General features: G+C 50.8%; 1 protein-coding gene across 1 annotated transcript; it reads right to left on the minus strand.

The window, feature by feature from the left end:
- Window positions 1-1458: 1458 nt before the first annotated feature.
- Window positions 1459-10110, minus strand: LOC308348339 (keratin, type II cytoskeletal 3-like; the record flags this gene model as incomplete). Its single annotated transcript, XM_080812351.1, has 9 exons — window positions 1459-1727; window positions 2039-2073; window positions 2755-2975; window positions 3563-3688; window positions 5181-5345; window positions 5583-5678; window positions 6331-6391; window positions 7435-7655; window positions 9424-10110. The coding sequence occupies 9 exons, from the start codon at window positions 10108-10110 to the stop codon at window positions 1459-1461; spliced, it is 1881 nt and encodes a 626-aa protein (XP_080668477.1).
- Between the last annotated feature and the right edge of the window lie 7124 nt (window positions 10111-17234).

The raw sequence follows: 17234 nt of genomic DNA on the forward strand, positions 1-17234 counted from the left end.
GAATTTTTATCACTGCTTTTTGAAAATATTTGTCTACCAGCAACTCATTCGATTACAATGAGCTACAATTAACAGACAATTTCAGACCCACCTGGAATTACTGAAAAGCAAGGAAATCTAACCTACAACTTTTTTCAAAAGTAATGAAATTTTTAAGAATTCAAAATCTTTATTTTTTATTTTTTATTTATTTTCAGCGTAACAGTATTCATTGTTCTTTCACCACACCCAGTGCTCCATGCAATCCGTGCCCTCCCTAACACCCACCACCTGGTTCCCCCAACCTCCCACCCCCCCGCCCCTTCGAAACCCTCAGGTTGTTTTTCAGAGTCCATAGTCTCTCATGGTTCACCTCCCCTTCCAATTTCCCTCAACTCCCTTCTCCTCTCCATCTACCCTTGTCCTCTATATTATTTGTTGTGCTCCACAAATAAGTGAAACCATATGATACTTGACTCTCTCTGCTTGACTTATTTCACTCAGCATAATCTCTTCCAGTCCTGTCCATGTTGCTACAAAAGTTGGGTATTCGTCCTTTCTGATGGAGGCATAATACTCCATAGTGTATATGATGGACCACATCTTCCTTATCTTTTTAATTAAAGAAGTTGATCTGGGGATGCCTGGCTGGCTCAGTGGTTTAAGCCTCTGCCTTCGGCTCAGGTCATGATCTCAGGGTCCTAGGATCCAGCCCCACATCAGGCTCTCCGCTCAGCAGGGAGCCTGCTTCCCCTCCTTCTCTCTCTGCCTGCCTCTCTGCCTACTCGTGATCTCTGTCTGACAAATAAATAAACAAAATCTTTAAAAAAAAAAAAAAAAGGAGAAGAAGAAGAAGAAGAAGAAGAAGTCGATCTGTATCCTGGCTAGTATCTGATAGCTGAAAAGCACGCCTCTCCTGCCTGGGAACTCTAGAACTTCCTCCCTAGAGTCCCTCCAGGCTCAGGCCAGAACTCCCTGTGTGAATGGTACTGCTCCATTAGAGCCAGTGACCCTCTAATCCAAAATGAAAATTCTACCACCGTGTCTGAAACACAATGCAGTTTATTGAAGACAGAATAGAGAGTTCTTTTCTGGGAGTCAAAAAGGGACAAGTATCACTCATGGGAAATCAAAGCACCAGCAGGAGTTGGGGGTGGGGGTGGGGGGTGGGGGACAGCTGGCTGCAAGATGGGGAAAGAGGTGCATGCAGGGGCTGGCTGAGGCTTTCCCATAAGGCAATGGGATGTGGGGCTGGAGTGGGGGCACCTGTGAGGCAGAGGAGATGTATACACCCACCTCCCAGGCGCTGCCTCTCAGCCTGGCTTTGTGGGGATAGACGGTTTTTCAAGCCAATCAACCTTCCCAGCAAATTCTGGACTACAATGCCAGTCGTCTGGAAAGATGGGGCTCCAGGGCACAGGTCAGAAGATGCAGGTGTTCGGGCAGGTGAAGGGGTCCGGGGACACCTTGGACCTCTATTCAGAATTTGTGGTGGGACCGCTGGCTCTGGGAGGAGCTTTGCGAGTTGCGGCTTGAGCTGTTGCTCCCGACCCCGCTGACAGCACAAGAGCCCCCAGAACCGGAGAAGCCGCCGCCGCGCACCACGGAGCCCCCGCCTGAGCCCAGGCCCCCACGGCCCCGGCCCCCACGGGTTGAAGCTCCGCCTCCCAGAGCGTTGCCTTCCAGGGCACCGGCTCCCAGGGCTCCCCCGCTGCCGTTGCCACCGCTGCTGCTGTTGTGCACCATCTCTGCAAAGAGCATTTGGGATCAGGGAGCCTGTGGGGCGTGCTTTAGTCCCGGGGGCACCCCCCTGCCCTCTTGGGCTCCCAGAGGTCCGGCCGACTGAAACTCGGCACAGGGTGGCGATGGCCAGTGGCCATCAGGGGTAAGAGGTTGGCCCCTGAGACTGAGATTCAGAGCCGCTGGGTTACCCAGGCCACCACCGGAAATCTCTTCCAGCCTGCGGCTAGGATGATCTCTCACGGGATCTGGCCCCGGTTTGGAGAAGCATTATTCCCAGCCATCCAACCCCTTCCCAGAGAAAACCCTGGGTCCTCACCGATGGACACGGAACTCTGGCACTCTCCAGACATCCTGTAGGAAGACCAGACCCCAGTGTCAGTGACCTGTGCAGCTCCTCCCTTCCCCAGATGCACCTTACCTAGGTCAACAATTGATGCTAACAATAAGAAATAGGATGGTAGTTGCTTGAAAAATCATGGCATGCGTTCCTTTTTTCTATTGGGTCAGGTTGGACTTCAGTTCTTGCCCTTTCCACTAACATTCCATAGAGTCACAGCTGAGAAGCACTCCCTGGCCCAGGCATCCTCTTCCCACTCCTCAGGATCCTCTTTATTCAGTGAATATTATTTGAATCCACATAGGCCAGGGTTCTTACCTAAGGGCTAGGCTACAGGAACCCACTCTAAAGAAACCTACAATTCAGGCAATAATAAAGAAATGGCCTAGAAATAATCTTTCTGCCTATGACTGTTGTTTGCAGACATGTATTCTACAGCCAAAACATGAGACAAGAAGGAGAGGAAAGCCAATGCAAGATAAGACTCTGGGGTGTCACTATTTCGTGGGGACACAGCTCTCCTGGAGGTCTTGCAGCATCTTGCAGCCCTGAAGAGGAGGAGGCTGGGCCTGCCGAAGGCTTGGCTCCACCTCTAGCGATGAGCACACGCACCCACAGGGTACCTGGCAGCAGGCTCAGGCAGCAAAGCCACCAGGTCCCTGGGCCTCTTGGGAACCAGAGGGACTCCAACTAACCTGCACTCCTCGCCCTCCAGGAGGGTCCGGTAGGTGGCGATCTCCACATCCAGGGCCAGCTTGACGTTCATGAGCTCCTGGTACTCACGCAGCAGTCGGGCCAGGTCCTCCTTGGCCTGCTGCAGGGCGGCCTGGAGGTCCTGAAGCTTGGCACTGGCATCCTTGAGGGCCAGCTCCCCACGCTGCTCTGCATCAGCGATGGCCGTCTGCAGGTTGGCATTCTGGGTACAGGGCCAGGAGTCCAATTTAGATTCATATACTGAGGGCCTGCACTGTGTGCTTGGTGCCTGCATATGGGTCCTCTCACGTAGGGCAGATGAGGAAGCCATAGCCCATAGAGGTTAAAGCCTGGGCCTCCATCTAGACCCTGGCACATCAAGGAGTGGGATTAGCGACACCTGGCCTCAGAAACCTAGCCCAGCTCAGGAGGAGTCAGACTCTTCCTTTACCTTCTCCCCTTTCATGGTAAGAGACTGCAAAATCTTCTGAAGACCTCCCTCCTCCAAGAAGTCTTCCTGAATCATCAGAGAAACTTTCTCTCAGCCCTAGCACAAGTAGCCTTCCCAGGCTACTTTCCCATTTCAGTGTTCACACAATCAGCTTCTTTTCCCAACCACCCCCTTCAGCCACCAGACTCCAGAGGGATGACAGGACCTTTGTTCAGGACCCAGCCCAGAACTGCATCTGGTCCACCTTAGCACGTGCGAGTCTAGGACATGATTTCACTGGAGTAAGTGCTGAGCCCTGAGTGTTACAGTGCAAGCATGAGCCCACAATCTCAGACATACGCTCTTCCTCCTCTTCTCACCTGCTTCTTGACACTCTCGATCTCAGCCCGCAGCTTCTGGATCATCCTGTTGAGCTCCATGATCTCACTCTTGGTGCTCTTCAGATCATCTCCGTGTCTGCCAGCTGTGGTCTGCAGCTCCCCTAGCTGGGTCCAGGACAGAGTCACCCTTTCAGAAAACCAGCAGAGTCCTTATGGATCCCCTAACCCAACCAGGAAAACCAAAACACAGACATGTGGCTTGTGCAAGGTCAGTCAGCTGGAGGAACCAGGTACTCTCTCCCTGCATCCGGGGACCTGGCTTTTAGCACCATGGCTGTGTTTGTGGAACAGACACTTTGCACCCAGCCCTGTGCTTCATCTTCTTATACTTCACAACTACCTGATGAGAAAGGTATGATTATCTCCATTTTATGCATGGGGAAACTGAGACACAGATTGCTTAAGTTCCATGACTGAACTCATCTAGCTATCAAGTGAAAGTGCTGGAACTTGAATGCAAACATTTCAGATGCTAGAACCATCTTCTTCACCAGCAGTCTGTTCCTCCTTGGGCAGAAAAGCCAGAAGAGGGGGCACCTGGGTGGCTCAGTGGGTTAAATCCTCTACCTTCAGCTCAGGTCATGATCCCAGGGTCCTGGGATCGAGCCCCGAATCAGGCTCTCTGCTCATCAGGGAGCCTGCTTCCTCCTCTCTCTCTGCCTGTCGTCTCTCTGCCTACTTGTGATCTCTGTCTGTCAAATAAATAAATAAATAAATCAAAAAAAAAAAAAAAGAAAAAAGAAAAGCCATAAGAGTCAAAGGGTATGGACCAACTTATGCCCCATTCAGATTTGGGATGGAAGGAGGGGGCCAGACACAAGTTCTGGGGTCCCTTTGCTCAGTCTCCTTCTCCTCCCTCCCTCTTCTTTCCAGACACTAGCTTCAACCCCTCAGTGTGATCAAATCAGAGCACACAATGACAAGGTCCAGATTGGAGGAGGAGTAATGGAACTGCCCCCAGCAATAAAGGGAATGCAGCCGGAGGGATTAACGATTTCTCGACCTTGGCACTACTGACATTTTGGGTAGGATAATTTTTTCTTTGTTGGGAGGTGGGGTCATGCATTGTAGGATGTTTAACAGCATCCCTGGCCTCTACCCACTAGACTCTACTGGCAACCCCTGATCCCCACCCACAACCAAAACTGTCTGCAGACTTTTCCATATGGCTCCTGGGAGAAAAATCCTGCCTTTCCCTCCTGTTGAGAAGCACCAAGTTACAGCAAAGTCAGAGCTCTCTGATTAGGAAGGGAGATGCAGGGACACCTAGGTGGCTCAGTCAGTTAAGCATCTGCCTTCAGCTCAAGTCATGATCCCAGGGTCCTGGGACCAAATCCCACATGGGGTTCCCTGCTCAGTGGGGACCCTGCTTCTCCCTCTGCCTGTCACTCCTCTGCTTGTCTCCTCTGTCTCTTTCTCTTTATCACATAAATAAATAAAAGCTTTAAAAAGGGGGTGAGATGGATGTGGGGGACACCAGACCAGTGGGGAAGCGCCACACTGGAGATATAGAAGAGAATGACTTGGAGGCAAGGGCTGCCTGGGTAGCTTGATGGGGAAGTGAGAGTCCCCAGAGTTACAGGATGGTATCGCCCACCTTGCTCTGGTACAGCGCCTCGGCCTCGGCCTTGCTTCTTTGGGCGATCGCCTCGTACTGGGCACGGACCTCGGAGATGATGCTGTCCAGGTCCAGGCAGCGGTTGTTGTCCATGGACAGCACCACGGACGTGTCACTGGTGTCTGACTGCATCTGGGACAGCTCCTGCAGAGCCGGGCAGACATTCTTATTCCTGAGCAGACCCACACCAGGGCTCCCCAAAAGACAGGGATCCACCAGCTCAGGAGGGGTTGGGTCTGAGGACCAGGTGGGAAGGTATCATTTTTGTCAGAAGCACAGATGTGACTCAAGGGCCTCCTGGTAAAGCTCTGGTGAGCACCTTCTTCTCCAGGAGGTGGAAAGCAGGTGGGTCAGAAGCTTTCAGGTGAGGAGCAGACTTACGGCATCATAGAGAGCCTTCAGGAAGTTGATCTCATCTGTCACAGTCTCCACCTTGGCCTCCAGTTCCACTTTGGTCATGTAGGTAGCATCGACATCCTGAGGGACAGCTCAGTCACTATCCCCGCCAACCTGCAGGCTGGCCCAGTCCTGAGCCCTGAGGAAGGGGCCACAAGAGCCTGCCCCCTGGGAGCTCCCACTAGAGGGAAATGAGGCCCAGGCAGACATATCATAACAGGACTAGTCTGCTGTCTGGCAGGCTGGCCTGGCAAGTACCCGACAGAAAGGAGCAGAAAAGGCTAAAGGCTGAGAGGGGCAAGGTGAGCGGGGCTGAGGCCACCATACTGGGCCTAGCTGTGGAGGGTTTGTGAGGAAGGCCTGAGGGAGAACCTAAATTTGCAATACTCAAAACTTCTGTTTAAATAGCTCCTGAGAATGTATTCCTGAAAAAAAACAAAACCCTATTTCTAATCAAAACTCAAGGCCTAACCAAATTCATAAACCCCATGAGCCCATGAGGAGAAGGAGCATGGCCAAAGTCTGGTAGGTCTTTTATAGCCTGCTGCATAGAATCTTCAGGCCCTGCCCCTGCCTGCCCTGCTCTGCAGGCTCCCCCCTAGCCCGGGCCGTCACCCACATGGCCTAAAGAAGACCCTCCGCTTAGCAGGACTAAACTCATGCTTCCCCTCAACCTTCAAACCACTCTGCTTTTGGAGCTTTGGGCTGGGAGGGAAGGGGAGAGATCCTTCACCTTCTTCAAGAGTACGAAGTCATTCTCTACAGCCGTACGTTTGTTGATCTCCTCTTCATACCTGTGAGATAAGAGTCCCCTTCAGGTCCGCCTTCTCTGGCATGTCCCCATGGTCCCCGAGCAATTCTCAGAAGTAACATGGACTCAGGCCCTCTGCCAGTTTAGCTCAAGACATGCATCAGTGCAATGAAAAGCCTTCTGGATTCAGATGAGAGTTCATTCAACAGACTTTACTGAGCATCTACTATGTGCCAGGTACCATGTAGTAATGGTGATGGTAATTACTGGATACTAGAGTAGGAGCCTCATCCTAGTGGGGTCCTATTTTTATTAATCCCAGAAGGCTTCCTGTAGAACTTGAGGGGTTTTTTTTAAACCATTTATATGAGCAAAGGGAGATGACTGAGCTGCTAGGAGCTTTCGGGGGAGATATGTGGTGCCAACTCTGTGTATAGCAAGTATAGCAGCCCCATGGTCTCCCAGTAGATACTTTCTGAATTAATGAAAATCAAGAATGGGTTGCTAAGAATGTGCCAGGTCCTGCTTCATGAATTATGCTTATATTAACTCATCCCATCTTCATTACAACAAATAGGTCAATACTTCCACTATTCCCATTTTACAGTGAGGAGACTGCAACACAGAGAAGCTGAGGCACTTGCCCAAGCTCACAGAGCTCATTAGCGGCAGAATGGGGCTTGACCAAGGCACAGCAAGTTGCTACTCACTGAGAGGTTTATTGACAGGGGAAATAAAATTCCTATTTGAAGGGGAACTTGAAGATAACCTAGCCCAGGGAGGACAGACGATGTTTTCTGAGTCTGTTAGGTTCGTAAATGAGTTTCAGGGTGTCTTGGAACTCCCCAAATTATATGTATGTGCCCTTTCATTAAAGTCTCCAAAGGACTTCGGCCTCAAGCAAGCCATGAGCCTCTCTTTTACAGACTGGGCTATTGAGAGTCAAAGAGGTTGGGGTAATTCCTCCAAGCTTGCAGCCAACTGAAACAGAGCTAAGCTGGAGACTAGGCCTCCTGCCATTTGCCCCTCCCACCCTCCAGCTCCACCCCTCCCCACCACCGTACCCCGGGACTGAGCAGCACACACCTCTTCTTGAAGTCTTCCACCGTCTCCTCCATGCCCTTCAGCTCACCCTGCAGCTTGTCCTTCTCCAAGTGCAGCCCATCCAGGAAGGCCTTGAGGCTGCTGATGTAGTTCTCAAAAAAAGGCTCTAGGTTGTTGTTGTTGGTATTAGAACCCGAGCCCTGCTCCTGTAGGAGGCTCCACTTGGTCTCCAGGACCTTGTTCTGCTGCTCCAGGAAGCGCACCTGCAGCCCAATGAGAAGAGCATCGAGGAGCTGTCTGGAGCCAGCTCCAGTCATGCAGGCTCATGACTTCCCCAAACCAAGTCCCGGGCGTCTCCTCGTCTCTCCAGCAGGGCTGCATTTTGAATGCTGCAATAGCTTAGTGCTAACCCCGTGTGGACAGCCCTTTGGTGTGATGTGGAGAGCCCAACTGAGCAGGTATAAGGAAACTGAAGCCCAGAGGTGACAATGGTCACACAAGTCAGTGACAAAACAGAACTGAGGTTTCACGATACATACAGTTGATGATCTTCCTGCTATATCATTCATTCATTCATTCATTCATTCCTCCCTCCGTCATTCATTCCTCAATCATTAAGTATTCAACAAATAGCAGGAGATTCCAACATCCTAGAGCGGCCATAGTCCTCATGAGGAGGTTTGTAGTACAGGTGGGTACACTGCACGAAGGTGGGAAAGAGCAAAAGCCATAGGGAAATGGATTTCAGGCAGCCCTTGTCCCAGGAACAGGGTCCAAATGCACCTAGATTCAGCCGCCTCTGCCAAGCCTGGTTAAATGCAAGGCTCAGCTGCATTTAAACTGTACCATTAGCTAAAAGTGTCTCAAACTTTCATTTGCTGCAAAACATTTCTGCACACAAGTTCAAGGCGAACTGCATAAACATGTGGAATAAATGCCAATCAATTGGTCATTCAACAAACATTTGCAGAGCTCCTGCCAGGCCTCATGCTGGACACTCAGGACCCCAAGACCCAGGAATCCCCCCTGAAGGGTGATGAGAGCTGCTGCTGAGAGCTGCTCCTGGGCCCAGCATTGGAGGAGCAGCATTGTCACATTGCCTTCCACCTTTCTGTGAGTTCTTTATCAGGAGACCCATGTATCTTCTGGGAACTAGCAGGCCACTTGACTTTGAAGAGTTTCACCTCTGCAAAGTTCTGGTATTCCAATGTTAAGATATTTTCCTCTTTTGGTTTTGCCCAGGACACTGATGTAGGGTGAGGGGACCCCAAAGAGTCCCTATGAATCCTCTCTCTTTAAGGCCTAATATTGTCCCAGGATCACAAAGAGATTTCCCCCCATCATACTCAACAGTATGGCTGAAATCCTCAGTTAGCAGCCACCCAAACCTAAATGCCCTCTGGTGACCATAACAATTAGCATTGTGGCCCTTGCTTGGAATATCCAAAGCACAGAAATCCCTAGAAAACATCTCCCCAGCCTTGCTTGCACATGTACACAAGTATACAAATGCCAAATGGCCTCAATATCCACAGCTCCCCACACCAAAGTCTTCCTGTGAGAACCACCGAGGAGAAGGTACCTGTTACCCCTTCCCATCCCACCTCCCAAAACCTCTCTGCATCCCTCTTCTTAGGCTGATGGCAGATGAACTCCTCTTTCAGACAAATCCAGCTTGGGCAGAGTTGGCCTCTCTTTCAAAGGGAAATAGCTCATAACTCCCCTGGCATAGAGAGGAAATTCTGAGCTTGGGTTTCAGAGGGCAATAGTGAGGAGATATCCATGATGGCAATGAACAATCCCAGCAGTGCCTCCGACAAACCGCAGGGATGGGCCATGTGGAGGGGGCAGTAACTCCAGCCAATATTTCCATCATCTGCAGTAACACCACTTGCTGACATGCCACAGAGGTCACGAGGTGTAGGGTGAACCCACAAGTTCTTCCTCAGATTCACAATGAGAAGAAAAAAAAGAGACCATCCCAGTTAAGCCAGGCTTCCTCACTGTCCAGCTGTCCCAAGATGGGCTCACCTTGTCAATGAAGGAGGCAAACTTGTTGTTAAGGGTCTTGATCTGCTCCCGCTCCTGGGTCTTTACTTGCCCAATCTGGGGGTCGATCTCCACATTGAGGGGCTGCAGGAGGCTCTGGTTGACAGTCACTTCCTGGATTCCTCCGGGGAAGCCACCAGGACCAAAGCCACCAGGGCCACCAAAGCCACCAGGCCCACCAAAGCCACCAGGCCCACCAAAGCCACCTGCTCCACCGAAGCCACCAGCTCCACCAAAGCCACCAGCTCCTCCACCAAAGCCACCAGCTCCACCAAAGCCACCAGCTCCTCCACCAAAACCCCCAGCTCCTCCAAAGCCCCCAGCCCTTCCACCAAAGCCCCCACCCATCCCTCTTCCACCACCTCCAAAACCACTGCCTCTGCGGGTCCCCCCAAACTCTCCAGCCCGGGAACCGCCTCCGGCCACGCTGATGGAAATCTTCTTGTTGCCCCCAAGGTTATAGAGACTCCTGCTGCCAAAACCTCCTCCCATCATGGCACAGGCAGCAGACCCACCACCGCCCCTGCCTGAGCGGGATGTCGAGGAGGACCTGGTGGAGCTAACCCGGCTCTGGCCCGACACTACAGCTGACTGGCCACTGAAGCCCTGGCGGTGGCCCCCGCTGGAAGATCTGCAAGATTGTTGGCTGTGGCTGGCCTGGCGATTCATGGTGGACAGCAAGGTATTCCAAAGGAAGGACAGATGGAAAGGCTAGAGGAAACTCAGACACCTTCTGAAGTTCTGGGCTGGGGATGGCCCTTATATAGGGCCAGGGAGCTTGGCTGGCTTAGGGTGCCAGCCAACTAATTGAGGTATTATCAGCTTTGGTTTGCCTGGCAGCAAGAGGTTGAGTCCAAAATTCGTAACACACCTTGGTAATCACCCCAAATTTCCAGATTACTTTGTTTTCCCAGGGTTACTCACCTGAAATAAGCTCAAGTTGGGAGAGGGGCCATCCTGCAGGGCTGGACACAACCCCTAATCCCCAAGAGACTTAGAGTCTCCCCCCACCCTCACTCCTTGGGAGTGACAGGTCAGCATTTCTCTACCTGACCCGTGTCCCCGAGGCCACTCTGCCAGCCCATCCAGCCTTAGAAGATTACAGGGATGGGTGCAGAGCCCCAGCAAGGAAGTGGGTGAAGAGCGGGGAGAAGGGACGGGCTGGGAGGAGAAAGACCGAGGAGGTGGAAGGAGATGCAGAAGTCAGATAAGGGGCAGCAGCTGCCTCTTGGGCTCTTGCTGTCCAGAGAGGAGAAAGCCTGCATGTGAAACACACATGGGGCCAGCTCTTAGTCACAAGGGTTTTGGAGGGAGAGCTGGAGTGGGGTAGGAGAGAAGAGTCAGTCTGAGAAGGGTAGGCATGTGCAGTGGACCAGGAGGAAGTACTGACCATGGCCAAGACCCATGAGAGGGAAGGGGCAGGTGGGGAGAGGGGCCCGTGGAGAGGGGAAAGCTGGACGAAGGCCAGTCCAGCCAGGAAGAGGGGTCTAGACCACTGGTCCAAGCCCAAGAAACCACTAGCCTTTCCTCTTCCAGGCTCACATTAAGAAAACAAATGCAGGATTCCCAAGGCCTCTCCTCTTTGGCTCACCTGAAAGACACCACCTTCCCGATCTAGAAAGGTTGGGGTCCTGCCCAGGAAATTTTAAGAAGAATGGAAACTAAAAAATCACCTCTTTTCTGCAGCTGGGCAGTGGCCTCTGAACTTGACTCAGTGAAGCAAGTGAAGGCTCTTTTCCATCACGAGTTTTCTGAAGTATCTATTTATCATCATGATGTACATTACAGGGCTAGTTACATTCAACACATCATGACCAAGGAGTAGATTTTTGTCCTAAAATTCTCTACATTGCTCTTTCTTCCATATGAGAGATAAAAGTTTCAGATATCTTCTAAACACTACGTCAGTATCTCCCAGTAGACTGTAGCACACTTGTCCTCATCTCTAATTCTTTTCCTAGTACACACTGCCTAAAATCTAGAAATTTTACAGAAGTCCCATTGAATCTGCCAATTTCCCTTTTATTATTACCATTAAAGTTATTTTTTAAAAAAAGAAGACAAATACTGTCTATTCCTCAGGTTGTTGAGAGGATCATGTATGAGAAAAGCTCTCTGTAAATTGTGTGCGGTGTGAAGGAAGGACCCTTTTATAACACTTGTTCCTACTTCCTTTCAACAGCAAAGACCAGTCTTGATGACTCTGCTCCTGGCAGCAAAACCCAAGACACTCTCTGGAAAATGAGTCTCCACAGAGACCGTCCGCCTTTACAATGAGCCTCCCCTCTCCCATCACATCTGGCCTCCATGCTCAGACACATGCTCCTCCCAGAACCCTCTCTCATCCATCTCAGCCTTTCCCCCCACTCACCCCCTCCACTTCTGGCTGCTGGGCTCCTACACTTGGCACCAGGAGTGCAAGAAAACTGCTCCCTTACAAGCTCACTGGGGAGAGGACCGTTTTAAACCGGTGACCCACCAAATCTTAGAGCAGTTCCAAAACACTTCAAACACGCAAAGTCACAAAGACCCTCAAGGAAGAAGGGCTAAGAAAGTTTGGGCAAGTGGAGGTTCTGCCTGATCCAGCTCTCCCTTCCTTAGAATTCTGAGTCCTCAGACTGCCAGACTTTCTACCTACAGAGAGAGAAGCAGAACACAACATGAACAGTGCACATTCCCACTAACGCACACATACTGACATACATACTCACAAAACCACACACGCTATCATCACAGTGTCCTGTCCTGTGCTCTCTTTCCCTTTATGCCACAAATGGGAAATACCCTCCTTGCTCCCTTCAAAACATAGGTGCTCGCCCCACCCCTCCAAGACCCTGATTCTTTCTCAAAGCATCTTGCTAATCTGAGAAACCAAGACATGGCAACCAGCGCTAAATAGGGGCACAGACTAAGAGTTCACAACACAGGTGTGACTCAGCCACACCTGAGCCTTCTCCTTGTACCCAGCTTCCTCCTCTTCACCCAGGCCTTCAGACTTGAGCAGAGGGCTCACATTAGACCTCTCGAAGCCCGGGGTTCAAAGGAGGTATGGACGTGGGAGAAAGGGACCCCAGTGTCCTAGCCTCATTGCCTCCACCAGCCTGCTGACATCTGTGATGCTGACTGAGAGCAGAGTCAGCCTGGGGAAAGCAGATGGAGGGTGGGTTGGTGGCCAGGGGTTGGGGAGAGGGGACTTTATGACAATGCCCGAAGCTACTCTCTTCACAGGTATGCGAGTCTGGTCCTGACTCCAAAATCCAAAGGGTGCTTTTTCAATGTGGTCCATGGCCTTCCTCAAAAGAGACCCAGGGAGCAAATGAGGAAATGTCACACACTGTCTTCCTGCCCCTGCTTACCTTTTTTTCCAATCCTTGCTATTGAGGGAAACACTGCAGAACAATTCAGTGGTTTCCACCCTTTGACATTTGCCAATGACCTGGCCCAGTTTGAATATGCTGAGAAGTCAGTTTGTATTTTAAACATCAAGAACAAATTCCAAAGAAATTGGGGTGGAAGTTTGAGGCTCTAATGAGGGCCCATCCCAAATCCCTCCTTCCTGGCAAAGCCCACTGCTAATCCCCTGCACCTGCAGACTATAAAACCCCGTATTCTTCTCAGCTGCCTCTTAAGAGAGGAACAGAGTGTGCCGCTAACAGAGTTAGTCCAGATGGGCCTTTCCAGAGAGGAGGGCACAGGGGCTTCCGGAGAGACACAGGGCCCTGCAGCCTCTCTTCTCCATTGTCATGGCTATGCCCCCCGGGCTGGTACCATAAAGGAGACCCCCTCTTCTCTGGGGAACCTGAGCCCTCCCTGAGGGAATCAGGGAGGTGGGGGAGAAACTGCTCCTGACTGCCGGGACCCCAGCTTCTCTGGGGAAACAGGGCACTCAGACGCAGGCACTCAGGGTTAAGGACCAGCTTAGCAACACATTGCACAGATGGCAGGCAACATGGGCCAGGGACAACATGGGATGGGTGGGGCTGGGAAGGAGTTGAGGAGGGAGAAGCATGCAGGGCTGTGTCAGGATCTGGGGCACTGTGTCGGGGGGTGAGGGCCTGAGCTCTGGTGTCATGTGGTCTGCAATCGGAGAGAACACGGCTCCATCGAGAACTCTTGTCCCATACCAGGTGAGCTCTGAGCCAAGTCTCACTGAGGGGCCAGCCTCGCTGCATCTAGAACTCGGCAGCTGCAGCCCTGAGGGACAGGGCCCCTGATGGGTGGGTGGCCTCCTCAAAGTACCCAGACCCTGCCACCCCAGGAGGCCATCAGAGCCATGGAAAGCAGCCTGGGGGCACATGGGTGGCCTAGTCAGTTAAGCGTTCGCCTTTGGCTCAGGTCCTGATGCCAGGGTCCTGGGATGGAGCCCCCTGTCAGGCTCTCTGCTCAGCAGGGAGTCTACTTCTCCCTCTCCTCCCCACTCACGCTATCTCTCACTATCTCTGTCTCTCTCAAGTAAATAAATAAAATCTTTTTTTTAAAAAGCAGCCTGGGCAGAAACAGGAAGCCCTACTCCTAGGCTCCGGATCCTTCCGGGCCTCCATGTAGACAATCAGAATGGAGGTGAAAATCCCCTCCCCTGTCTGTGGAGCAGAGCAGCTGGGAGTTGGGAGGTGAGGACAGTGCAATAAAGGGCTTTATAAATGGGAGGACAGATGTGCTGTGTTAACTGAGGGTTGGTACTATTGGTAGGAAGGCAAGCTGTGGCGTGCTGGCCAAGTGGTGGACTCAGTGATTGACATTTACAGACCTCTTCCCTTCCACCCTCCCCACAACCCTATAGGGAAAGGCACAAAGCTCCATTTCACAGAAGAGGAAAACTGGGACTCAGAAGTTCAATCACTTGTCCAAGGGCCCACAGACAGGATGTGGCCTCCAATCTAGTTCTGCCCCAGTCTGGAGCCCGTGTTTAGGGAATAGCCATGCATGACTCAGGCCTCCGGAAAAGGCTCCCTGTGTGGGGGCCCCATGGGGAGCTCTGTGTTCCCACCCAGAGTTCAGCTCATGGAGCAAGCTCTGACTTTGAACAGTTGACTCGGATTTGATCAAGTTTGGGAAATGGCAGATGAAAACAGAGTACGGAACAGGGAGAAAAGGCACAAACAGGACCCTACTCTTGTCTAAACATGGTCCCTAGCAAGGCCACTTTGCAAGTTCCCCAGCAGAGGGGACAGTCTGTGCTGTTCCATCTCACTTTTTCCTGGTCAGGCTCACAGTCCCAGTTTTGCAAGCCCATGAGCCACAGGCCAGAGCCTGGACCGCCCTGACACTGAGCAATTCACAACCAGTAGCCCAGCCTCTAAGTGAAGCTCTAGTGTGAGGCTCTTCTGCCTTTCCCCTCACCTGCTTCCCAACCAACCCCTCCTGAGCACCTTTCTGTGCTGGGCACTGTGTTGACCTCTTCTGACTAGTTCCTCGTCTGTCCTAGGGACCATGAAGGTTCCTCTCTCTTAAAACCCCCTACCCCGGGACGCCTGGGTGGCTCAGTTGGTTAAGCGGCTGCCTTCGGCTCAGGTCATGATCCCAGCGTCCTGGGATCGAGTCCCACGTCAGGCTCCTTGCTCAGCAGGGAGCCTGCTTCTCCCTCTGCCTCTGCCTGCCACTCTGTCTGCCTGTGTTCACTCTCTCTGACAAATAAATAAATAAAATCTTTAAAAAAAAAAAAAACCTACCCCTTTTCTTTATACCAAAAATGACCCATAATTTAGGAATGAGCAAGCAGCCCAGCCCCACAGCAATGTCTTGTATGATTAGCCTGGCCCCTTGAGCTCTCCTGTCTTACAGTTCCTGGTATACAGTTGTCCCTACCAGGCCCAAAGTCAAATGAGAATGTCTTTCCTTAACCTCATCCAGCGGGGAAGTCCTTGGAGGGCAGGCCCTGTAGCTGGAACTGTCCCTATACCCTCAGTGGCCAGCCAGCCTTGCACAACTTGAGAAGATCTTGTTTCCAAAAAATGTCAAGCCACAGCCTCTTAAGCATCTGTGCATATAAGTGTATGTGCATATAAGTGCATCTGTGCATATAAGTACACATGTAAGCATATGTGCACTTAATAGTATCTGACATTTATAGAATATCTTCAACTTTTTAAAATCCTCTCATTTATCTAAACTGACAGACATATGGGCAAACATGCCACACACAGACACACACCCTTTGTGACTCACATTCACAGACTCAAAAAACCAGCAACTCCAAATGAAAACGACAAGAGCATTAAGCATGAACTAGGTTTGAAGACTGATGCAGTCAGAAGTCAAATGCCATCCCAACCTACCCTCTGACTCTGCTTTCTCCCAAGAGGCTTGGAAACCAAACCTGAGAGTGAGGGTCAGGCACAATGCTCAGAGAACCCAGGCAGGAGTTCCCAGCCCTTGTTTCCCCCAGGACTTCATGCCCTCCAAGGGTTATATCAAGGACCGCCATCCCTTCAGTCTTCTCTCCAAATGTCCATTCATTCACTCAGCAATCGTTTGTTAAGCACTTACTTGTGTCAGGCACCAGGCTACCCAATGGGAACATGATGCTGCACAAGACAGGGCCTAAGGTCTGTAGAAGTTCATAGTTGTATTGAAGGAGAGGTCATTCATATAAACAACTCCTTATATCATAACGGGGTCAGTGTTTTTGACAGCAGTACTATGGGCATAGGGAGAAGAAAGACTATGGAAGGCCTTTCATACTTCATAGAAGAAGTAATTTTGAATGGGTTATTGAGGGATGAGTAGGAGTGGGCCAAGTGGATGGACAATAAGAGAAGACATCCCTGCTAAAGAGGAAAACATTTCACATACAGGTGAGGGGGATTGTTGGTGAGAGACCACACATGCTTGCAGGGAGTAGGGAGTAAGGAACATGGAAGAGGAAGACAGGTCGTGCAGAAAGAGCCAAAGGTGTAGTTTGAAACTGATTATGATGGTCTCTCTGTGCCATGCTGCAGAATCGAGACTTCACTCTGTGGACAGTGGCCCTCAGTGCTGACTGCACATCAGGACTTCTGGGCAGCTTTTCAGAATCCAGGTCCTCAAGCCTTACTCCTGATCTTCTGAATCAGAATCTTAGAGAATGTTAGCCCAGGCACTGGTATTCTTCTAGATCTACAGTTTACTTTAATTCTGGTGTACTAATTCCTATAACATAAATCACTATATTAAAGGAGGAAAAGTTCCATGTCTTTATGAAAGGCTGGGAAAGCAATAAGAGAGTCACCTGTCCTGTCTTCAGACTAGATAGAAATTTCTAATTAGTCCAGGAGGCCGGGTAGAGCAGCCAGCCTTTATATGTAGGTGCATATGCTGAAGAGTGAGAGATACCACCAGAGTGCCGGAAGGGAGGCAGGGAGCTTTGAAACCCATCGCTGAGAAAAGGCAAGCAAAGGCACACCATGTCCTGGAGCATACATGTATCTGATGGACCTCAAAAACGTCACAATGATGGAAAGAAGCCAGACACAGAAAGAATGCATTCTGTATGATTTCATTTACATGAAATTCTAGAAGAGGCAAACTAACCCATAATGACAGGAAGCAAGCCTCAGCCTGGGCCTGAGGATTGGCAGGTGATTGACAGCAAAGGGGCGTGGGAGAAAATTTTGGAAGATGTCCTATATTTTGCGGTTTTGCTTACATGGGTATATACTTTTGTCAAAACTCATTGAAATGTATTCTGAAAATGGCTGCATTGTTATCATATGCAAATCATCCCTCAATGAAGTTGATTTTAATTTTTTTTTTTTTAGGGTGCCTGGGTGGCTCAGTGGGTTAAGCCGCTGCCTTCAGCTCAGGTCATGATCTCA

This window comes from Martes martes, assembly GCF_963455335.1.
Source record: "Martes martes genome assembly, chromosome: 8".
Taxonomy (NCBI): Eukaryota; Metazoa; Chordata; class Mammalia; order Carnivora; family Mustelidae; genus Martes; species Martes martes.